This window comes from Castanea sativa, chromosome 10, assembly GCF_040712315.1.
Source record: "Castanea sativa cultivar Marrone di Chiusa Pesio chromosome 10, ASM4071231v1".
Classification (NCBI taxonomy): Eukaryota; Viridiplantae; Streptophyta; class Magnoliopsida; order Fagales; family Fagaceae; genus Castanea; species Castanea sativa.
In genome coordinates this window covers 26,429,140-26,453,339 of record NC_134022.1, presented here as the reverse complement: position 1 = coordinate 26,453,339, position 24,200 = coordinate 26,429,140, and the positions used below count along the sequence as shown (strand labels likewise).

Below are 24,200 nucleotides of genomic sequence, written 5' to 3'. Positions count from 1 at the left end.
TAGATTACATGGGGTGGATTACAAGTGTAACTAATGTGAGGAAGGTATCCAAAAAAAAAAAATGCTAGAAAGAAATAAAAGAGGCCCTTTCTCTCATGTTCTTGAATTTTCTCTACCATGGTTCTTAGGTCGTGGATTTTGTGTACATTTTTCTAGTAGCAAGCACAACCGCGAGGAAGAACATAGAGGTGTTAGCAACGTGAAACAACCAGTGAACCGATCCTAGATGTATGTATACGTATTTGATTTCTTTTAGATAGAATATTTAGCCCAAGTATTATGTAGACCTATTGTATTATTTGTACTACTACCTATACTATACGGTTCCATCTTTTGATTATTGTACTATAGTCTAGTTGGTTGTGAATGGATCTTTAGGCTTGAGATTCAATCTGATGGAACTGTTGATCTCTATAAAGTAGTATGGTGGCAATGTGGTTCACTTAAGAATATGGAATTGATAATGAAGAAACCTTTACCCCAATTAATTTCTCCTCTGTACTCAATGCATACCCTTATCGCAATAGTTGCTTCCAAATCTCGTATGTCATTCATCAATTGAGTTAACTGGTTCATGAAAACACCTGAATTAAAGGTACCTTGTTCCACGGTCTATACTTTTTCTCATGGTTTAGCCCTTTTACTTCGTGCTTATACTGATGCTAATAGAGGGGAAGACCTTGTGGATTGATGCTCCATTTAATGGCTATATATTGTTTTCTGCTTTGTGATTCTCTTATCTCTAGTGGAGCAAGAAACAAACTGTGGTCCATAACTTAACTTGCTGGATTGCCTTTTGTAAAGGGATGGGCCTTCCTCATCTACTCTCTTCTTCGGATCTTTGTTCTTGAGGATTGAGATATGCTAGCTAGGCCCACTCAACCTTTCTCCTTCTCAATAAATTATATTTATTCATTAAGAAAAAGTAATTTTATTTGGATTTTAAACTGTCCCAACTAAAAGTTTCTAAATGGTTTGTCCTTATTGGAAGCCCCGTCCAGTAATTCTGAAGTTGTTTTGTAGGCACAAAATTTCTTTTTAAAGAGCAAACACCCTTCATCTCTTGTTACTTTCAACCTTGTAATACGACCAGCAGCAAAAGGCAATCAAAACCCAATTTCTCTCACCGCCCTTGTTGGTTTTATTAATTGGGTCATGGACTTCGTGGAGCTACAATGACAGTGGCTAATGGGCCAGGCACTATAATTATTAGTTGTAGCACCAGCACATATGATAGGACATTGCCCTAAGTTCCTAAGCCAAGGTGACCAAGATACCTGACACCTTGGTGAGGCTAAGAGAATCTTTGTTTGTGAATACGTTGTGGCAAGGCAATAAGATGCCAAGTAGTAGTAACTACCACATCTGTCCTAAGTTATGCCCGGTTCAACCTCCTATATTGATTATTGATACTTCACTCCCTCACAAAGTCAATCCTACATCTACTAACTCCTCTCTCATCATCTCTTCCCTTAAAAAGAAAACAACTGCATTTTGTTGCCCAAACCCAACATAATAAACTAAACAGACACAGAAAGAAGAAGAGAGAAAATTAACATGGAGGGGCAAGAGAGCACAAGCAAGAAAGATGAGAGGAAGACCAAGATTAGCCAGGGCAAAAGAGACGGTATTGGAGGGGTGCTTGTGTTGGGAGGTGCCTTGGCTCTTGCAAGTTTGATAGCAATTTTTACAATCAAGAATAGAAGGGATGCCAAGCCAAAAGTATACAGAGGTGTGTCAAACGAATCAAAGAGGAACTTCAGATGCAAAAAAGAAGATGAAAGAAGAGAAGGCTTGCGCTTTTTCTCAAAAGATGCACCTTCAACCACTCGTGATTCACGGTGAGTGATTGTTTATTCTGTTGCATCGTTATGTTTTATGTGTTTTTCAATGTTGGTATTTAATTTAAGCCTATGGTCAATTTGCAATTTCACAAGTCATGGAACGTCTGAGACAAGTGTTATCCATATTGATGATCCCAGCGAGTTATTGGTCGATACTAAAAGTTTGATCCTGGTAATTCATCCCTCCTCTTTGATAATTCTCTTACTGCTTGCACAGTAGCGCATGAATTTGAATATACTGTATATGTTATTGTTTGTAGTCCCTAGTTTTGTCAGGGCCCTTGCTGTATAAATCATTATGTGCTATCAAATGGTAAAACACTAACGTCATGATTATTATTATTACTAGTTGCTAACCCGTGCTATACACGGAAATCTACCTATTTGTGAGATACACTAAAATAATTTTATAAAATCTTAAATTAATTAAGAAATTACACCATTACATGATTTACTTCTGTGTGATTTCAATTTGTATTATAATTTGATGATGAAGCCATTGTTTAAATGTGCAATAGCTTACAAAAAATTTGTCAAATAATTACAGATACTGCAAAAAATAACTTAAAAATTCAGATATTAAAACTTCTGAAAAACTAAAAAATATTAAAGAATCAAATGATTCACGACTTTAAAACTATTGAAACAAAACAAAATATATGACTAAAAAATTAAAAAATATAAGAAAAAGATTGGGTTAATTCAAAAGAATAATTTATGGCTATAAGTTTGCACCATATCATAAAATATAACGTTAGTGAAATAGAGAGATAATGATGATAATAATAATAATAATAATAATAATAATAATAATAATATCAACGTTTGAGTTTAATTTGGACTTGTTAGAGAAATACAATTTCACTTATTGTTAAGTTTAGACTAAAAAAAAAATATTATGCTAATATGAAAAATTGTGAGAGCTTCAGAGGTTTGAGTTTGAGTTTAAGTTGGACTTATTAAAGAGATAGAGTTTCACTATTTGTTAAATTTGGATTAAACATAAATAATTTTGTTTTAAAAAATGATGAGTTTGAGTTTAAGTTGAACTTGTTAAAGAGATAGAGTTTCACTCATTGTTAAGTTTAAACTAAAAAAATAATTTTATTTAAATATTATGCTGACATGAAAAATTGTGAGAATTGCGGTTTCGGTTTTATATATATAGATTATTATTATTATTATTATTATTAATTTTGTAGGAGGAGAAACCTATGACTGAAATCAGTGATGAAAAAGAGAGTACTTTGAGTGATCAGCAAGAAAGCATTGCATCACGCGAAGGTTGTGGTGTCATCCAAGAATCTTCACTGTTGGCACCGGGGAGTCCCATTTTGATTGAAGAGAAAGATGACGACGAGGACGAGGAATGTGCCGTGGAGAAAGGCGAGGAAAGCTCCAAAGGTACAGGAGACTCTTCCATGGAATCAAATGATGAAGTTTGGCCAGCAGAGTTGATAATAGAAGAAGTATCAGAAGAATTAAACAAAGCAAGTAGTATCATTTTTCAAAATCCTAAAGAGACTAATGAGGAAGAAGATAACACAGCCAAAACAGAAGAGTATGGCTCCTCTTGTAGCTGCGATGACTGTGATATCTTCGACGATAGTAGTGACGAGAATGAAACCACTGAAGAACTAGTTATGGTGAACAAGCAGCCAGCACGCTCATCAAAGATGAGATTTTGGATTTTCTCAATGTTATTGCTCGTGCTGCTGATGCTGTTACTTTCTCTCAACCATCATAAAGCCATTTCTTATTATCAACTTTACCTTGATTCTTCCATTATCCGTGGAGTTTAGAAAAGCACTAAATATTGTTTATACTTTTTTACTATTAAACTAAAAAAAACTGCAGTATGTAAAGTCTGTCGAGTGTGGCATGAACCACAATCAAGCCAGAGAGCATTAAAAAAAAAAAAAATCAATCATATAATAGTATAACACATCACATGAGATGAAGCAGCACCCCATATCATCAATGGATGTCTCAGGGCTTTGGTTAAAGATTTGAAAGAAACAGGTTTAGCTCAAGTCTTAGAAGATAAACAGAAAGCTATCAGTTGATGTATGAATTTTAATTGTTTCAATTACTGCTTTCTGCTTTTGCATAAAAAATTATATATTAAAAGAAAAAGAAAAACTACTTATTTTTCCAGTAACACATTAAAAATAGAGTATATACATGAGAGAAGAAACTATAGTCGTAGATCAAGGAGAAAGAATTTATATAGCAACATATTCTTACAGATCTTCCTATAATTGTTTTACTGTCCTGTCCTCTCAATTATCTTTACAAAGTGTATAATTTCTTAACCTATCGCTCTTGTTTCTATATACAGTGCCCTCAATCCACAGACTAAGCTCTTTGGCTGCTGCTGGTTTATTTGGTAATAAGTGTCGAACAAATAGATGAGAACTAAGGAATTAAATACCCAAAATCTAGGATGTAATACCCCTGAATCAGAACTTTCTGAGGACAAAACTTCGTACCCAGGCCTGTATTGTATAGCTGGGTGAACTGGGCTTGTATGCGTCGCTTCATTTAGCACTCGAGAAATTGGCTGCTTTCTATTGAGCTTGGCCAGCTGCAACCCGTAGACCATCCCAAAACACCAAGAATTAGATCTATGCTTGAGCAAGCATTTACCTGAGGGAGAAGCAATATCTTACATCAGGAATACATAAATTTAACACAACAAAATAGAAACTAGACAGAGAAATATGTAGCGATAATATCAGGTTTGATTCACTACCAAACATTCCAGGTTTCCTTCAATATGAAATAACATGACAGCAATTCCCCTTCCTCCATCAATCTCAGCCTAGTCAACAAAAGTTAAAGAATTAGAGTTGCATAATAAACTAGCATTGTTTGTAGAACTCAAGATATGAATTCAACCTTCCATTGAATCAGTTTCAACCACTCACCACACAAGAACATATAGTAATGCCTGCAACTGACAATACTGTTGTGACCTCAGCCAGCATGCCTGAAATAATAGTTTAACCGTGCAATCTAGGTTAAGCAATATATTCATGACAGGAAATCTAAACTTATTGATCAAAATAGTGGCTAGAAATTTAGGTGGCTGGTGGACTCACCACAAAATGTCAGACTAAAAATTAACAGGAGAATTTCACTTTATAGCATGATCTCCATCAGATTTACTTGATGGCATGGCAAGTATAAATAGGAAATAGTTGAGAAGGAGCCATGCATGCCTACTCACATCATATGCTACCTATGTTTCAAAGCTACTGAAAGGGAAAAAGAAAAGCTAACATGGTTTTATTTACTAAGTAGAACTTACCTCTTCGATCTATGCACACCACACAAAACCATTGGATTGAGTGCCCTTCATGACTGTGCCAAGAGGCAATCTTGCTGGCTTGCCAACTTTTCAAACCAGGCAAGACTTCTTTGTACATTGGAATGTTCGCTTGTATTATCTTGGCAACACCATTTCCCTCGGAGACTAACTCCCCTATAACCTTCAAACTTGCACGCTGCACATGCTTACTATGTTTTCCATTGACCTTGGGGACCCAAATACTTCCATTTTTTCCCTCTGCGGATGACACTCCCACAACATTCATAAGGATTTTCTCCCACATTGGTTTGCTTGCCTTGGAAGGATCTGGGAGCTCTTCTGTTTCACTCTCCTCTTCAGAATCAGCAATGAAATCAATTACAGTATCTGCTGTTATCTCAGCAGCAGATAGTGCAGCTTGCTCCCTTAAAAACTACACACAAGATAAATTTATAATTATTCAAGGAAAGGTTAGTATAAATAGGAACAAAGAGCCATCCATATTCCACACAACAATGCCTACTTTCATAATTTTGTGTCTGGCACTACGTGTCTTAGCATGCTGCAACCATTGCTTATGCCTCTGGAAAGCTGATTTGCTTGAGAGTGCCTGGTAAATCAAGAAAATTGTGAGCCTTTAAAAAGCAGTTTCTGTAACTGAGTATTGCATGTACTGCTCCAAAGAGGTCAGCATACTACTTCTTGTTAAGCATTTGAGATTTCTCTGCTGGACAAGATACTTAATACACAATACAAGACTGGAAAAATTTACCAATATACTTCAAAATAAAGAATCATATAATAATGATGAAAGCATATGTTCATAATAAAGGAAAACTACTGAGCTACCAGTTGACATTGGTTTATCCAGTATGCACATGGACATTTGTTGATAGTTTCAAACATCTATTCACAAACAGTGACACTCAACAGATTCATTTTTTTATTATTGGTAATTACACTGAATCCACAACCTCACCCTCTCCACCTTGCTCTTGCAAAGGGAGGAGGTGCGGTGCTATTTGAGTTACTCTCATAGGTTCTCTTGATGACTCCAGCAAAGGCAATGCCTTGCCAACTTTGCTTGACCAGACAATGCACAAACTATTTGGATGACAAAATTCTGATTATAGTGATATTATTCGTAAATTTAAGTGAAAAGTATGGCATCTTTACACTTGACTGCAAAGTAAATAATTAAAATAACAGTTAGCTAAATCATATTGAAGGAACTCTCTCTTTCTCTTTCTCCCCCTCCTAATTTTTTTTTCTAAAAGTAATGATACTCAAGGAATTACGCACATCCCATAAGTTATGTTCAATGAAAAGGAAATTGCATTAAGAGAATTTATAAATACTTACATCATATGTGATTATCTCCACAACTTCCGCATTTGCAAGCACATGCATAGGAGAAACAAGATTACCATTGACCTGCACAAAAGAAAGTCATGCACCACAACTCAGATTGCCAAGTTTAGTTTTTGTTTTCTGATTGCTTTGTTTTTGTTAGGAGTAACACTCGAATTGACAGAAGAATATCATACTAATCAAAATTGAGAAAAATACCTTTGCAGCTACCATCTTGTTGCCAATATCAGTGTGTATCATATAAGCATAGTCAATAACAGTTGCACCCTTAGGCAGGTTTTTAATCTGCACATAATGTCAACTGTCAAGAAACTTGAGCACTATGTTCTCCTATTTGAAGATATATTCTGTCTTTTCTCATCAATATTCAAAAGATGAAACCAAAATAATAACAATAATCAGGAAAAAAAACTAGTATGTTAAAGAATCCACTATGTTACCTCTCCCCTTGGTGTAAACACAAAGACACGGCTACCTAACAGATCTCTAGTGATAGTGTCAACAAATTCCCTAGAGCTCATGTTGCCCACAAACTCCTCTTGCCATTCTCTGATTGCATTGAGCCAGCCAATCTGGAGGAAACAGAGGACTTCATATTTGAAATTAGCATTGAAATCTTGAAAGGGTTTTCCCTGAAATCCCTTCAGGAAGGATTGCTAATTATCACAGATTTTAAAAGAAATTGATAAATTACCCTGAGAGCAATGTTTGCATTGGAAAGAGAGACAGTCTTTCCTCTAGAGCTTCTACCATTAGGCATCGCACGTCCAACTAAACCATTAACAAATACTCTCCCACTATAATGAGCAGCAATGCCTCTTTCAGCTATAAGGTTCATCTCTTCTGTTCTTATCTGCCAAAAATGGGAACCCCAAAGATTAGGAAACATCCCACAAGAAAATATATAAATAATTATAAAGAAAAAAATTAGAACTGAGACTTATGGATAATAATAAAATCTTAAAAAGGTTTCTGAAAAGAGACCCAAATAAAAGAAATTAACAACTTCTTAAAAGCCTTATTTCCAACTATGCAGAAAAAGGGAACTAGTCAATAATGATCATCCAAGACTACCTGAACTTCTATCCTAAACATGCTCTCATACAGAAAAGGAATCACTGTTGTGTGGAGACTTTGATAGCCATTAGGTTTTGGGGTTGCTATATAGTCTTTGACCTGTTACCAAAAAAAAAAAAAGTCATATATAATAGATTTTTAAACTCTTATCAATTATTCTTCACAGTGAAGGCAGCAGCATACGCACAGCTCGAGGAATAGGGGTCCAGACTCCATGGACCAACCCAAGAACATGGTAGCAAATCTGTGGGAAATACAACAATCAGAAAAATCAGTGGTAAACGAAGTACTGAGTGCAGCAAAGACACCTAGATCCTTTGGCAAGGTTGAGGATTTACCTGCTGTGGACTGCATAAAGGCCCAACTCCAACACATGACTTTGGTTTTATGACAATACGAAGCTGGTTATGACAGAGTAAGAAATATGTGAATATGTAGATGTCAAACTTCATGTAAATTTTCTCGTCCCAGTTTCAATTCAGTGTACAGATAAGATATCACAACAAACCTGTGCAATTTGATTAATCTCATTGATAGAGCCTTTAGATTTGAGGACAGCTCTATAGATACTGCAATTTAACAATGAAAATCTCATTTTCAGCGCCTGTAAGAGAACGCTTTATAACAAACTTAAAATAGGCCATCAGAAAAGATGGTAAATTCATCTCAAACAGGAAATGCTTTATCCCATAGTAAATAAGGCTAAAACATCTACACAAGTCAGAGGTCATCTCCTTTAAACCTCTTGAACACCCAATAGGGATCTTGTGTAATACATCCACGCGTATAACTAATATTACAGCCGATAAGGCATTAGTTGAAGTATGTGATTAATTTGCATGTTGAGATTCTCCATGTAGAAATAGACCACCTAATCAGCTACTTGATCACAAATGATAGATATAAAACTTGCCAACTTAAAGCATATAATGACATCAGGCATGACAAGGATAATGGATTAAAAAAATATAACAAGGAGGCAACTAAGCAAACTAACAAATGGAAGTAAGATTCATGGTCTGACCTGTATGGCTCCTTACACACAGAGTGAACTTCAGTTTTCACAGTCATCAGGTTTAAGAACTGATCATCCTCAATCTTCTCCATCAAAATTTTGTTGGCCTGATTCAAAGAGAGAAGGCTTGATAAGTAAATCCCTTCAAGACAAGAACACCTGAAAGCTCCTGACTTGAGATTATCCATGAATTAAATTCTAACATCATATGTTATCAAAGACATGATGCAGTTAATAACTTTCTAAGTTCTCTAATCAAGAAATTTCGTTTAAAAAAGAGGAGCATTACCTCCACAAGTTCTTTCTCGTGATCTTTATAGAGGTCTGCAACTCTTCTCTTAACTTTAGCATAATCTTCAGCATTTGTGTACATGAAGGATAGATTTTCAAGTTCGGACTGCAGCACATTACCATTATTTTATTGGAATAAGCAGTAACTGGGCCAACAATAGCCAAAGAGACAAAAAATAGGACATGAATTTTCACTTTAACACCAAAAAGGTTGAGACTTTGCGTAAGAAAGGCATGCAGGGATCATCATTGCTAGTTTGCTACACTTAATCAAGCATGCATAAAATAGCGCAATCACCCCCTGAGAATCTATCTTTTCAGGATTTTTTTTTTTGGGGGGGGGGGGGGGGGTCAAAATCAAGATAGTACAAATTAGCTCTTGGTGAAAATGAGATAATTAAATGGTCCTTCTCAAAGATGCCTTAGCAATGGTATGTTAGCTTAGGGCCATAAAATATGCTATGTCTCAGTCACTGAAATAGATTTGTGGAACTTTCAACCCATATAACCAGATTTTTTTGGTCTCACCTCAAACCAACCTTCAGCAAATTAAGATATCACTTGGTTCAAAGAACCAAACCTACCTGGCTACCTTCATCATTTCAAACTTTGACAACATATACAGACAGAAAATTATGAGAGAAATTGGCCATAAAAAACAATAACTAACGCCAGCATTATAATGTAAAGGAAGAATGTGAAGTGTGAACAGAAAAGTGTCTAGAACTCCAAAGCATTAACAGAAATAAAAGTGTAAAGAAACATAAGGATCTACCTTGATTTGGTACATCCCAAGCAACTTCGCTAGAGGAGCAAAGACCTGCAAAGTTTCCACTGCTATGCTGGACTGCATGCAAAATTACAATGTCAATAAGAATACAAATAACAGGGTCAACAGCCAACTAATATAACACCAATGAAACACTACCTGCTTACGTGGGGGCATGTGAGAAAGAGTTCGCATGTTATGTAATCTGTCAGCTAGTTTGACAATGATGACACGGACCTGAAACAGCAACTCTTTCAGTCTCAAACGGATTTCATTATAGGCAAGACAGAGCATTGACAAACTTTATAAAGAATATGTCACCTCCTCTGTCATAGCAAGAAACATCTGATGCAGGTCATCAGCTTTTACATCTTGTACGGAATCACTTTCATTCTTGTACTTCAGTTTTCCCAATTTAGATACCTAATCAGGAAAAGAAAAGTATGAAACCAATGCTCAACCAATGTAATCTGGAGTTTGTTCAAAATGACAGAAGAACAAAGGTTTCCAAAGTTATCACCCATAAATATATGAAGTACCTTAGTCTCTCCTTCTACAATGCGACGCACGGTAGTACCAAATTCCTCCTCTATCCTTTCAAAAGTAACAACATTTGTATCCTCAACTGTGTCATGCAGTAATCCAGCAGCAACAGACTCCCAATCCAATTCCTAAAAGAACAATTTGAGTAAATTTTTATTGCAGATTGCAACAAAGATATCATTCTAAAAGAGGGCTTTTTTGTTAACTTTGTATGACTCACAAGTTCTCCTAGTATGCGAGCAACTTCAACGGGATGAATGATGAAGGGCTCTCCACTGCGTCTTTTTTGGCCATCATGAGCCTCAAAAGCCAGCTGCACCAACAGGAAGGCTTCATTTAGATATGAACACCACTTCAAAAGGATTACTTTGCAAGAACGAGAATACTAGGATTGCACGCAGAGAGCTAACCTTGAGAGCCTTATGGACCAATTCTAGTTCTTTAGGTGAAAGGTATGAAATACTAGGTTTAAGATCCTGAGGCAATTACAGGATCAGGTTAAGTCTATAAATAAAACCATGAGAAACAATATCTTTATATAAAATAATATCATCGTTCTCATTACTGCGAGATGTTGGACTATACCTCCCACAACCTTTCTGGAGAAAACTCAGTGAACGCATCTGAAGAGTGGGATGAAGAACAACACATGCGCCACCTTTTACAAGCAGCATGAAGCATGCTTGGTTTTGTGAGTTTTTGAAGAAGAGCAAATTCCAAAGCTTCATTAGAATAACAACCTCTAGTATCACAGACTTCACATCTCTGGAAGAGGAAGATTGAACAGGTTTTGTGATTACTAATTATGCAAGCTAGTTTGGACAACCAATCGTTAGTAAATACAAATTACAAACTAAAGTTTCATCAACCCTTGAGCAAGTCACACTGTCAATGTATTTTCCATTCGATACTTTTGTATTTTTTGTAACACTTTGTGTTTATCATCGTGAACATAAAGCATTATTCTTTATCATTAAATTTGTACTACTTTCTTATAAAAAATGTCACACTTTCAATGTGAAACATTGCAAATTTTTTGTGACATAACCATGAACTTACTTGTGACAATCTATACTCCACAAAACAGAAATCTTATTACAAATTAATAAAATGTTTTGCAAACATATTTTGCATTTCGACAAGGCGATAAGTGGGGGGAGGGGGGGGGGGGGGTCCAAAAGTTATATTAAGAAAAGTGGATAAGTATAACAATCCTTCTTTTCCTTAGTTGCTCAATGCTCATATCTTGAAAGTACATGTGATATCTAATACAAAATCAACTACACTTCTCATTCTCATTGATGATTAAGATTTCTAAATCATGTTCCAATTTTGTTATAATCCTATATTAATACACTGCAAAAATGTTAACCAAATACAAGTACAAGATAATTGGATGCTTCCTACACATTAAACCACCATCTCAAGTTTAACTTAAAAATTCTAACATCAGTCAAAATTTCAAACTTGCGTATAGAACTAATCGTCTTGCAACAAAATCTATATGGTTCCAAAGTTATGAACACCATAAACATATAATAGATAAAATGCTAAATATCTGGCTTGCAGAAACCAAATTCAAATGCTAAATATCCTAAGACAAATCAAGAAACTTTACAGAATTATTCCGGCTTCTTCTCCCATTTCGACAGTGAGACAACAAGGAACACTGAGGTGGATGAGCTGTACTTGCAAGGAACCCGGTCAAGACCCTCGGCGCTTTCCACGCACACGATAGAAAGCTACAATCATATCTTCCACTCCCATCCCACTTTGAAAACTTACACAAGTTTACGCATTCTACTGAAACTACAAGATTCACAACAGGTACACATTTATTCCAATATCAAAACCCCAAATTCACCAACAAAAACAAATCGATCAAAAACCCAAAATGGCAAAATTGTTAAAGACTGTCTCTTCATGCTCCGTTTGGTTGCTGAGAAAACTATATGGTTAGCTAAAAACAAAAAATTCAACTCAACCAAGTAACATAGCAGTACTAAAGGCCAAATTTCACTAAAGTTTACATCTTTTGCATCGTTTAGTGCTTCAAAGTACCAAACAATGAAAACCCAATACTCAAAATTTCAAATTTAATTCAATTTTCCCACATTTTCTCAGCAACCAAACAGAGTAGGCTTAACATACCTGACATGGAAGAAGCAGAGGCCATTTATAAAGGGCCAGAGCAATCTCATTGAATCAAGCTCAGCATTAAACAAACCCCACAAAACACACGCACACACCCCAGAAAGGCAAAAGCTCTTCCAATGAAATTTTCACCAAGACAAAACCATCAAAAGCTCATTGCTTATTAGAGCTTCAAGAGCTGAGCTTTGAAGAAATCAGCAAATAAAGGGCGTTTCGTGTGGCAACCGAAACGTTGGGTTTTGGACAAGTATGTATGAGAGGGATTGAAACCAAAGAAGGGGGCGAAGAGATAATTTAGAGAGAGAGAAAGCTGAGCCAAAGCCACACAAATACAGTTTGATAAAGATTTTTCTGTTTAGTTTTTATTTTTATTTTTTTAATTTTCTCTTTGGGGGGCTATTTATATTTGAGAAGGTAGAAAATTGTTGGAAATTTTCGTGAGGTTGATTTTTTTTTTTGGGTGTGTGTGGAGGGGTTATCGTAGAGAGTGTCCAAATTGGAACTTTGCACCATCATTAACAAATAATGACACGTAGGCAAATTTGTAAATTAGTTTTTTTTTTTTTTTTTACAAGATAGAATTCTGTTTTAGCTTAATTTAAGTGTATACGTGTGTGAAATTTTTTCTTGAAAACTTGAACCCGATCTTTGCCCCACACCCCACAAGTATAAACACTTATACTTGTGGAGTGACCATCACATCAAGGATGTGCAATGATTAAATTGGGGTATTATTATACTTTATAGGGCACAAAAAAAAAAAAAAAAACCTTTTTCTTATTGTTGATGAATATGTTTTCTGATTCCTTTTTTCTCATTTTTGTTTGCATATTCATATAAAATTGGATTTTGCTTTTAGTTCACTTGTCTTAAAAAGTACCTTAATGAAGAGTATTAAACAATGTAAGCAAAATGATGTTTTAATATGGAGCCAAAAAAGAGAGAGAGAAAATTATGGGAAAATAACAAAATTTTACAATACTTTACGCCCCTTATTTTGAATTGCTATGAGTTTGTGTATAATCTTATTTTATTTTGACTTATGATTGGTTAACACTTTATATTGTTGTAGGGTTTTATTGTGTTGTGTTTGTAGAAGAACTCAAAAAAAGAAGTTTCAACGATGTTTGCCAAATCAATAAAACTATGTATGCAATGAAAGATAACAACTATTTCATAATATTCATAAATTAGTCTATCACCTTGCTAATAGGTTCACCATAACATGTAGTTAATATTTTTTTTAATAGTCCATATGTGAGGTGATAAAATAATTTGAAAATATTATGAAATTGTTGAGATTTTTTATTTTGTCCCTTCTAAAAGGACTCTCACCAAATATTGTGTTTGTATAACATCATAAATTGAGGATTTTTTTTTTTTGTTGTTGATAATTCGATGGTAAGGAGTGAGGAAATTTGAACTTTTGATATCTTTCATTAGATATACTAAATGATAGTTAAATAATTGAACAATAAGGATAAAGGAGAAAAATTTGTTGTCCTTATTTAATGAAAAAAAAAACAATTACTTTGTCAAAGATCTACAGTTCATCAAAAAAATTTTAGAAGCGTTTGTTGTTGTATCTTTTTTATTCAACTTAATCAACTAATTAATTAGATCTTTCTCCCTCTGTTTGAAGCATGGGAGTTAATCTCATACTGGAGGCTGTACCGGTTTGACCAGTGGAATGATATATTTCGATACCGGTCAATACGGGTGTACCGTTATTTTTTATATTTATAAATATATATGTGTGTGTATTATAATAAATATAAAAGTTTACCATAAAATATTACCTCAATTCATAACAAATTATTCATGATTTTAGACTTTAGCATCAATTAAAAGAAAAAAAACACAATATAAAAAAAAAAACTTAATTGTTCATTGTATACTAAGAAAACAAATGATACTAATAAGTTAATGCAAATAAATTATCATTCCGCGCTTACAAAAATTCCAGATTACAAAACTAAAAAAATAAAATAAAAAGTTTTTTTTTTTCCTGTACCAACCGGTATTACTCGAAATTGGCCGATACGGCTAGTACATGGCTGATATTTAAACCGGTACGAAACGTTGGCGTTTTAATATCGGTATACGAACCGGTACGGTACATACCGGCTAATACGGTCGGTACCGGTACGATATCGACTAAACTGGTTTGAAGACATATATAAGTAGATTCTTATTTATTGTCTAATTAAACAATACTTTTTTTGAGATTGTTACAAGGAAGCCAATAGCCAAATCTAGTTTATGGCAGCTAAAAGATACCAAATCCCAAAAAAAGACAAAAAATTAAGTTGACAGCGTGGACTCGTTGTGGCTTAATAAGGAAGTCTGGGTGGATTCAATTCAAAACCAAGGCACATTGAGCACACTGAAAGGGGCTTAATAAGAGTTTACTTGCTTTACCAAGACTGAGAAAATGATGTTAGGTAGGAGAGACGACGGTCCCATTTAGAGATTATCATTGAGCTTGTGTCCAAATCTCAGTAGGGTCCTGTATTATTTTCTTTCATCTTTTCAAGTATTTTCACTTGAAAATCTATGGTTGATTAATGACTATGTAACGAAACAAAAAATAATTTATACACAGATAGTATGAAAGCACCATCCAAGGTGTGGTTAGATAGCAAGGGTTCTCGTATCGTTTCACGTAATATTTGACAAAAGTTGAATAGTTTAAGCGTGACATTTTATTGAATATGTTGTACTCATAATGATAGTGAAATAGTCCATTAAGGCCTTGATGATACATGTGATATTACCTTTACTGTCACGTGATATGGGTCAACGAATACACGCCGAAGACCTTTTTTTCATTCTTTAAAAAAAAAAATTAACAAACAAACAATAACAACACCAAATAGTATAAAAGCATTGCTTTAATTTTTGTTGGGAAAATATCACGTCAGTGATCACGTAAGACTAAAGAGTGCTTAATTTGGAGTGCCATGCGATGCATTCTTTATGTTAGCATACATATCTTTTATTCTGAACACAGGACGGAACTACCAAGGGGCTGGGGGAGACATGGCCCCAGCCTTTGAAAAAAATTCTCTAGTATATATCTTTGCATAAAAAATTTACTTTTGGCTCTAAAATTAATATACTTAGCTCCCCTCTCCCAAACAATTTACAAGCTGACCCATGAAACCAAAAATGAAAAAAATCATCAAATCATCTCTTGTTTGGTTGTCCCAAGAATATCAAGAAAAACATTTAGCTAAACATTTGGACAATTTACAAATCTGGACAACAAGAAAAATCTACAAAACAATTCACATATTCAAATAATAAAAAAAATCTTTAGACAGTCTAAGTAAAAAATAAAAATAAAAATAACAAATTAATTATAAATCCTAGCAAAACATATCACAAAAACCTAATAATATTTACCTAATTTTTATCTCTAACGTGAGAGCTCTCTGTCCCTCTCAAATGACTCCACCCTATAGTCACAGAGACAGCTCCTATACTGCTAATCACTCCATCCACACACTAATTAGTGTCACCAGCAACTTGGATCAGTTAGTGTCTTTAACTTAACCCATGAAAAAAAAAAAATAGTTTTTTAAGGAGCTGCTACTCTTTAACACAACATGTGGAAATTTTTTTTTTAATCATAGAATTTTATTAATTTTTAATATTTTATAATTATGGGGCACACTTAACATGCATGCATAAATGTAATACACATGTGAAACAACAATCTACTGTTTTGTGCCTTACCTAAATTGCCACCAGAGCACGTGTGTGATTAGTCTATTGGTAATAAACTTTGTACCTTACCTAAATTATTGTAGTGATGGAAAAAACTTTATTATTTACATAGTTGAAGACTCAAAGTTATCGTTCATTATCATGTAATTGTTTAACAGATCTATTTTTCTTTTATTTTTTTTATTACTTTTCAAAATGGAAATTTTTTAAAGGAAAAGATCTCACATCTTTATGCTACCTCAACCTTAACCAAGTAATTATAAATAAAAAATTCCTTAACCAAGACACCAATAATTGTCTCACCCTTTTTTTTGCTTAATATCAGTGCATGATGTTGATTAACCATTATTTTAGTTGTTTTATTAATGTAATACTAGACATGGATTTGAACTTTTAAGTATAGTTTTTGCAATTTTTTTTTAAGAATCTTTTATATATAGCATTATGAAGTTATTAAGTATAGAATTATGTGAAAAGAATAAATAGATTTTTAAAAAAAATTTATAATGTGGATAGAATAAAGAATTGGTCTAACCTCAGTCAGACCTTGAAAATATCAAAACGTACCAATTAACTTACAGAACCCTTGATTATAAATATCTATTAATGATTTTAAACAAAATACTAATAATGCATCGTTGTCAACCTCTAGTATTAATAATCTAACTTTCTAAAATTCTTGAACAAAAAACTTTGGCCTCCCTAATTTTGAATCCTGGTTCCGTCCCTGTCAACACTTAAAAGGGTTTTAATGCCTATTCAGTAATGTACTAAGGCTAAATAACCCATGATCCAGAATAATTATACATATATTAGTGTTGACATATTTTTGTCATCTTCAGCATTGTTCCAATGGCAATGCATGACCAAACAAAGAGCTCACAGCGGCAGCTAATTAATTTGTATTTTTTGGTTGTGGGGTGGAACTTTTAGAGTTCAGATTATAATTAAAGTGTTGAATAACGGAAAAGTGTATAATGGAAAAAGTGTAACAAACGATAATGCTGCACTTTTATTTTTGTAGCTGGGGTAGGCACATGACCAATATTGAGTCACTCAACCTTTGGTTGCAGTTTGGGAAAAAGTCCACCAAAAAGGAAAGGAACAAGGTTCAGCACTGGCCACCTTTCATTTCATTTTCTGGCTGCTACAGTATCAGTAGGTATATACCTTTGTGCAAAAAAAGCATCTGAGGTCTTTTCTGTCTGCTGGGTGTTAGAAATACTGAATTGAATAGTATTGTATTTCTCACAGAAAGAATATACATGAGTGCCTTTATATAGGAGGCATATGAGTGCAGTACAAGTAAATATGAGTGTAGTACAAGTAAGAGTGCTATACAAGTAAGAGTGCTAAACAAGTAAACTAGTTGGGCCTAAAGCCCACAACACTATATATGTTAACAGCCCCCCTCAAACTCAAGGTGGATGTGAGACCAACTTGAGGTTGTCAACCAAAGTACGAAGGCGTCCCTTAGGATGTGACTTGGTGAAGATATCTGCAAGTTAATCTGTAGAGGAGATTGAGATTAGCTTGAGAGCACCATGGACAAGATGATAACGGATAAAATGACAATCGATCTCGATGTGTTTAGTCCGTTCATGGAAGACATCATTGTGAGCAATATGAATGGCACTTTTGTTGTCACAATGAAGAGGAGTAGCAGAGGATGTCGACACACCTAAGTCTTTGAGAAGCCATCGTAGTCAAAGAAGCTCAGATGTGGTATCAGCAAGGGCACGATATTCTGCTTCAGTACTAGAACGGGCCACATGAGTTTGTTTCTTGCTTCGCCAAGAAATCAGAGAAGAACCAAGAAGAAAGCAATAACCAGTGGTGGACCTGCGATCAGTGGGATCTCCTGCCCAATCAGCATCAGAAAATGCACGGAGAACAAGAGGAGACCGAGCAGAGTAGAAAAGACCATGGAAGAGAGTGCCCTTTAGGTACCAAAGAATGCGCAACGAAGATAGTGAGTTGATCGTGGAGCGGACAGATATTGGCTCACCCGGTGAACAAGATAGGAAATGTCCGGACGAGTAACAAGGAGATAAACTAGGCCGCCAACTAAGCGTCCGTAAAGAGAGGGATTAGACAATGGTTTCCCCCCGAGGGAGTCGGATGCGCATTAAGCTCGACCGGAGTGTCAACAGCCTTGCTATCGCTGAGTCCAGCTCTAGACAAGAGTTCGCAGGCATACTTGGCTTGAGTAATGTAAAGTCCATCTCGTAGAACGAGTGATTTCAAGACCCAAGAAGTAGCTGAGATGTCCAAGATCTTTCATCTCAAACTGCTGACTGAGAAAATCTTTGAGTTCTTGAATGCCACTGAGGTCATCACCAGTTATGATCATATCATCCACATACAAGAGAAGTAAAATAGTGCCTTTGTCAGTGCGACGAAGAAATAAGGCAGAATCATAATGACTAGCCATGTAACCCAAACGAGAGATGGTAGAGCTGAACTTGGCAAACCAAGCACGTGGAGCTTGTTTAAGGCCATAAAGTGCACGTCGAAGGTGACAAACCTTGTTTGATTCAACAGAGAGACCAGGAGGAGGTTGCATATAAACTTCTTCACTCAAATCCCCATTAAGGAATGCATTTTTGACATCCATCTGGAAAAGATCCCATTTATCGGGCAAAGAAGAATACTAAGAGGGCACGAACAGATGAGATACGAGCAACCGGAGCAAAGGTCTCTTCATAATCAATCCCATACTCTTGTGTAAAACCTTTTGCAACAACACGAGCTTTGTAGCACTCAATGGACCCATCAGAGCGAGTCTTAATCTTGTAGATCCACTTACAACCAACCACAGATTTCCCAGGGGGGAGAGTGACCAAGTCCCAAGTATGGTTTTTAGATAATGCATCAAGTTCCTCTTTCATTGCAATCTGCCATAAAGGGTCAGTGGAAGCCTCACGATAGGTGTGAGGCTCATGCAATGTAGCAAGGGTAGTGTAACAATGATAGTCAAGTAAATGTGTAGGAATGGACCTTACCCGAGTTGAGTGACGAGGTGGAATGTCTTGTACATGATCTTCAGGCGGAGCAGGAGCAGGGGAACCAGGATCAAGGTTGGGTAGCTCGTCTTCGACCTGTTCATCTTCCACCTGTTCATTAAAAGGGGAACTAGGAAAGGGATCAAGGATTTCTGGTGGTTGGACAGAGAAGTTAATAGGAGAATCAGGAGCAGCTACAGGATGATCAGGATCAGCTATAGGAGGGTCAGGAGCAGCTACAGAAGGAATTTGCGTCTCATCTGGAAATAGATCTAAGACAGGAGAGGAAGATAAAGAAGCACGGAAGTGAGAGAGCTCGACAAAGAGGCGATGTTCCCAAAAGACAACATTGCGGGAGACACGAAGACGATGAGAAATAGGATCATAACACCGATACCCCTTTTGAGTTTCGCCATAACCAAGAAAACAACAAAGTCTTGACCTAGGCTCAAGTTTGTTATGCTCATGTGGCTGAAGAAGAACGAAACAAGCAGAGCCGAATGAGCGTAGGTGGTGATAGTCTGGAGATGACCCAAAAAGGCGCTCATATGGAGTTTGATTTTGGATGACAAGACTGGGAATGCAATTAATAGTATGAACAGCATGAAGAGCAGCTTCGCCCCAAAAAGGAGCAGGAACTTTGGCAGAGAGAAGCAGAGCATGAACAGTGTCAAGAATATGACGAAGTTTTCGTTCGGCTCTACCATTTTGCTGAGAGGTACCTGGACAAGTTAGTTGATGAACAGTGCCATAGGAATGCAAAACAGCTTGGAAAGCATATTGAGTGTACTCAAGAGCATTATCAGATCGAAAAATTTTGATACGTTTAGAAAATTGAGTTTCAACCATTTTTGCAAAATTAGAATACACTTGCAATAATTCAGAACGATGTTTCATATTAAAGATCCAGCTATAGCGAGAGTAATCATCAACAAAGACAACAAAATATCAATATCCACCAATACTAGAGACAGAGGAAGGTCCCCAAACATCAGAATGAATAAGGTCAAAGATATCAGTGGATATAGATTCACTAGAATTGAAAGGCAAAGTTGGTTGTTTTCCTAATTGACATGAAACACAATCAAAATTTTCTGTAGACACTGAACCTAGCAAACCTCTAGAAGCCAATTGTTGTACACGGGAAGAAGATGCGTGACCAAGTCGAGCATGCCAAAGAGCAAGAGAAGGAATAGAGGAAACTGCAGCAGCTGCGGCAATAGAAACAGGAGCAATAAGTGGAAGACAAAGGTTGTCCATGGGAAACATACGTCCAACTCTAGGACCGGTCCCTAGCTCCTGTCCCGTCCTTGGATCCTGCACAATACACCCAGAATAATCAAAGATGATTCGATAACCCAACTCAGCTAATTGTCCCACAGAAAACAAATTGTAAGAAAGGTCAGGAACATTAAAGACCCCAGAAACGGAGAAGTTGGAGGTTGAAACGGAACCTATATTATGACCAGACATTGTGGAACCATTTGCTGTGCGGATAGTAAGAGGGTGTGGTGCAGGTTTAAGTTCAGAAAATAAGGACGAGTGAGGTGTCATGTGATTGCAACAAGCAGAATCCATAAGCCAAGAGGAAGGAGACATACCAGACAAAGCTGAGAGAGAAGAGGAATAAGATGCATTACCAACCATACGAATGACATTGGCGATGATGTTTTTAAGGTCATCTGTGGTCATGGTGAAAGTGCGACCTGAAGACTTAGACTGTGCAAAGACGGGAGCCATTGGTTGGACACTCTCAATGTTAGCAATAGTGGCAGAAGAACCTGAAACAGCTGATTTATTGCGCTGAAAGCAAGTCTCAATATTATGGCCAAAACGTTTGCAAAAATTGCAAAAGCGTTTACTAGATTGTCTGCGATGATTGTTGCAAAAGGAAGAAGACCTGTCCTTATTCTTCATTTAGAAGCAAAATATGCAAAAATGGATTGCAAAAATGAAATCTACGCGAAAAACTGAGTAAGGAGAACCTGGGCCGCAAAAAGTCAACTCCAGAAAAAATCAACGGTCAAAGTCAACGGTCAAAGGTGACGTCAACAGCGCGCTGGAAGGTGACGTTAGCGATGACGTGGCAGGATGACGTGGCAAGATGACGTGGCAGATGACGTGGCAAGCTGACGTGAGCAAGATCAATTTGGCACGTGGCGGCGCGTGGAGACTCCGATGACTGTGAGGTTTTCACGAACAGGTAGATCTGAGCAAGATGATCTTCTTGGTACCTTCGGAAAATTTTTCGGAGCAATATTCACGGCGGTGCCGGAAAGGGCAGTGGTCTTTGCAGTGTTCGAACTCCCCAACGGCGGCTGCTACAGGTCCGGAACCTGAGGACAATGTCTGGAAGACTCGAAGGTTCAACGGCGAAAGGCTGTGGCAGTTGTTGTGACAGTGGAAGCAATATTAAGAATGGAGTTACACCAATAAAGACAAGACTGCGAAGAAAAGGTCAGAGCAGTGGCTCTGATACCATGTTAGAAATACTGAATTGAATAGTATTGTATTTCTCACAGAAAGAATATACATGAGTGCCTTTATATAGGAGGCATATGAGTGCAGTACAAGTAAATATGAGTGTAGTACAAGTAAGAGTGCTATACAAGTAAGAGTGCTAAACAAGTAAACTAGTTGGGCCTAAAGCCCACAACACTATATATGTTAACACTGGGAAATGGAATATATCAGTTTCTCAATTTGCAATGTCAAATGGGATTTGTGCCACTATTCATTTGGAAAATTTTGTCATCTATATCATCTATGTGTGGCTCTTGGGGGCTCAAATGAGTCGTAACGGCAACAAAGACCAGCCACTACTTCTTCGCAGGGACTTGGCAAAGACGAGGAAAGAAATAGATAAACTAGGATTGAATTTTATTTAAGTGCTTATGTAAACGTGTCAAACAAAGTCTGATTGAAATCCATGCTGAAACCGAAGATAGTTTCCTAGAAAATGTTTCGAAAATGTTTCCCTAAGAGGTTCCTAGAAAACGTTTCCCTAAGGAATACGTATGCACAGCGTAAACACGTTATGGCTTTGGGGGTAATGAGCTATCTGGCTATTTCCAACGTTGACTTTTTTAAATGCCCCAAATTCTTTTATATTTCTTAAAGGACAAATTGTTAGCAAAGCATGAATTAGATATAGTTTCACCCGTACATATATACTTTCAATTATTATTATTTTTTAATAATAATTCAAGAGTTATAAAAATGGGGAGGGAGACATAAAACTTGATTCTCTTTATAAGAAAACAAAAAAAGAAAAAAAAAATCAATATTACTAATTTACAAGACTTTAGACAAACGAGTAATCTACACCTACAGTACTAAACTATTAGTAATTCACAAAGATGTTATAATAAACATGGCACATGTGCAAAGTGGGGGAAATTATATGGTAAAAGCATTTCAATTCTTTCAAAGGGATGATAAGCTTGATCTTACCGTGCAATTAATGTCTGGAGAAATGATTTAATTTTCACAATTCACTAGTCATAGACTTGTGGTATGCGCAGAAAAATTTGACAATTTTCTTTTTTTAGTTTAGTGAAAATGAAAATAATAGATAAGACTTATAAGTGATTATTTTTAACAAAGTATAGTTAGAACAATACATTAGATTTTATAAATTAAACTATTTATATTTGTTATTTGAAAGTGTCTTAAATTTTGTAAGTTTTTTTTAAGGAAATATAATGCATTTTACATTCGATTATTATGTAAAACAAGATGTAATGTATAGTTAGAATTTGTTTCTAGTACTCCTAAACAGTTCATCATTTATATGTTTTGAATAAAGCATATATAAGTAAATCCATCACTTATATTAAAAAAAAAAGACTTTAATAATATAATAAAAATGTAGTTTTATAAAAAATTTACAAATATTATGCTGAAAATGTAACATAATTGTCAATGAAGCAATTCTTATTTCTACATAAACCTCTCTTCCCAATGCATCATCAAAGTGGACTGAATTGGATCAAAATAGACTGATGTTGACCAAAATGAACCAAATAAGGATCAAATGGACTGAACTGACCAAAGTGGAATGGAATGGACCGAACAGACCGAAGTCGACCGAATAGATAGAAATGGGCTGAATTGAACCAAAACGGACCGATTTAGACCTAAAATGGACCAAAGTGGACCGAATAGACTGAAGTAGACTTAAATGAGCCAAATGGAGCGAAGTAGACCGAAGGACAGAAATTGACTGAATAAGAGAAAAATAGACTGATGTGGACCGAAATTGACCGAACGAACCAAATGCACCAAATGGACTAAAATAGACCGAACAAACAAAAGTGGACCGAAGTGGACTGGACAGAAATGTTATGTGATTCAACCAGAGCTTAACAACAATAAATGTTACGTTTTAACTTTTAAATATTACATAGATTATGAAATCACCCAATACCCTCCAAATGAGTGTTCATAATTAGGACTCAATAAAATTTCTCTCTTTCTCTTGCATATTTAAAAGTGACAATTATGGGGATATATAGGGGAGACTACACTAAAGACTGGTACACATGACTTGTACCCAAGGTGCTTTACAATTTATTGAGATAAATAGGAACTTTGAAGAAATTGATCATTTCATTTATGCAGAATTACAAGCACTCATAGTAAAATAAATCTTATATATATATATATATATATATATATATATATTCAAGTGTAAATTATGGGAATTTAGATGCATTGCGCTCATGATTTGTACCTAAGGTGTTTAAAAAACAGTTCAGGAAAATAGAAGCATCCAAGAAAATGATCATTTCATGGCTTAAGGTGGAAAAACCTAAAAGGCCTATCAGCATCAGTGACTAGATATTAACGTGAGTGAGGCAATGGCCAATTGATAGTCCTTGCTCTACCCCAATCCCATTCCTCCCCTCCTAATCGACAGAGAGATAGATTACTGAAGTTGACATACTTTGTGAATCCATTGCAATTGGCTATGAGAAAGATAATTTCGACAAAATCACAAAAGATAGTCTCAACGTTTTCAATAATGAAAACGTTTCACAAATTAGCATTATTTGATTCTTTGGCTAAAGCAAAGCAAGTACAT

At 35.8% G+C, this 24,200-nt stretch overlaps 2 protein-coding genes across 2 annotated transcripts; one reads left to right on the top strand and one right to left on the bottom strand.

Annotated features, from left to right (window-relative positions):
* The first annotated feature begins 1,401 nt into the window (after nucleotides 1–1,401).
* LOC142613402 (uncharacterized) lies at nucleotides 1,402–3,986 on the top strand. Its single transcript, XM_075785759.1, has 3 exons — nucleotides 1,402–1,841; nucleotides 1,938–2,016; nucleotides 3,047–3,986. Exons 1-3 carry the CDS (start codon nucleotides 1,558–1,560, stop codon nucleotides 3,644–3,646), a joined length of 963 nt encoding a protein of 320 aa, XP_075641874.1. The 5' UTR covers nucleotides 1,402–1,557; the 3' UTR covers nucleotides 3,647–3,986.
* Nucleotides 3,987–4,050: 64 nt separating this feature from the next.
* On the bottom strand, nucleotides 4,051–12,727 carry LOC142613400 (putative GTP diphosphokinase RSH1, chloroplastic). Its single transcript, XM_075785758.1, has 24 exons — nucleotides 12,375–12,727; nucleotides 11,842–12,032; nucleotides 10,809–10,988; nucleotides 10,634–10,699; nucleotides 10,444–10,536; nucleotides 10,220–10,351; nucleotides 10,002–10,103; nucleotides 9,840–9,917; nucleotides 9,687–9,758; nucleotides 8,910–9,017; nucleotides 8,630–8,727; nucleotides 8,114–8,174; nucleotides 7,944–8,006; nucleotides 7,793–7,849; nucleotides 7,603–7,704; nucleotides 7,223–7,381; nucleotides 6,969–7,100; nucleotides 6,727–6,813; nucleotides 6,520–6,591; nucleotides 5,681–5,767; nucleotides 5,158–5,590; nucleotides 4,775–4,836; nucleotides 4,600–4,668; nucleotides 4,051–4,493 (listed from the first exon to the last, which is right to left on the bottom strand). The coding sequence occupies exons 1-24, from the start codon at nucleotides 12,397–12,399 to the stop codon at nucleotides 4,389–4,391; spliced, it is 2,634 nt and encodes an 877-aa protein (XP_075641873.1). The 5' UTR covers nucleotides 12,400–12,727; the 3' UTR covers nucleotides 4,051–4,388.
* Between the last annotated feature and the right edge of the window lie 11,473 nt (nucleotides 12,728–24,200).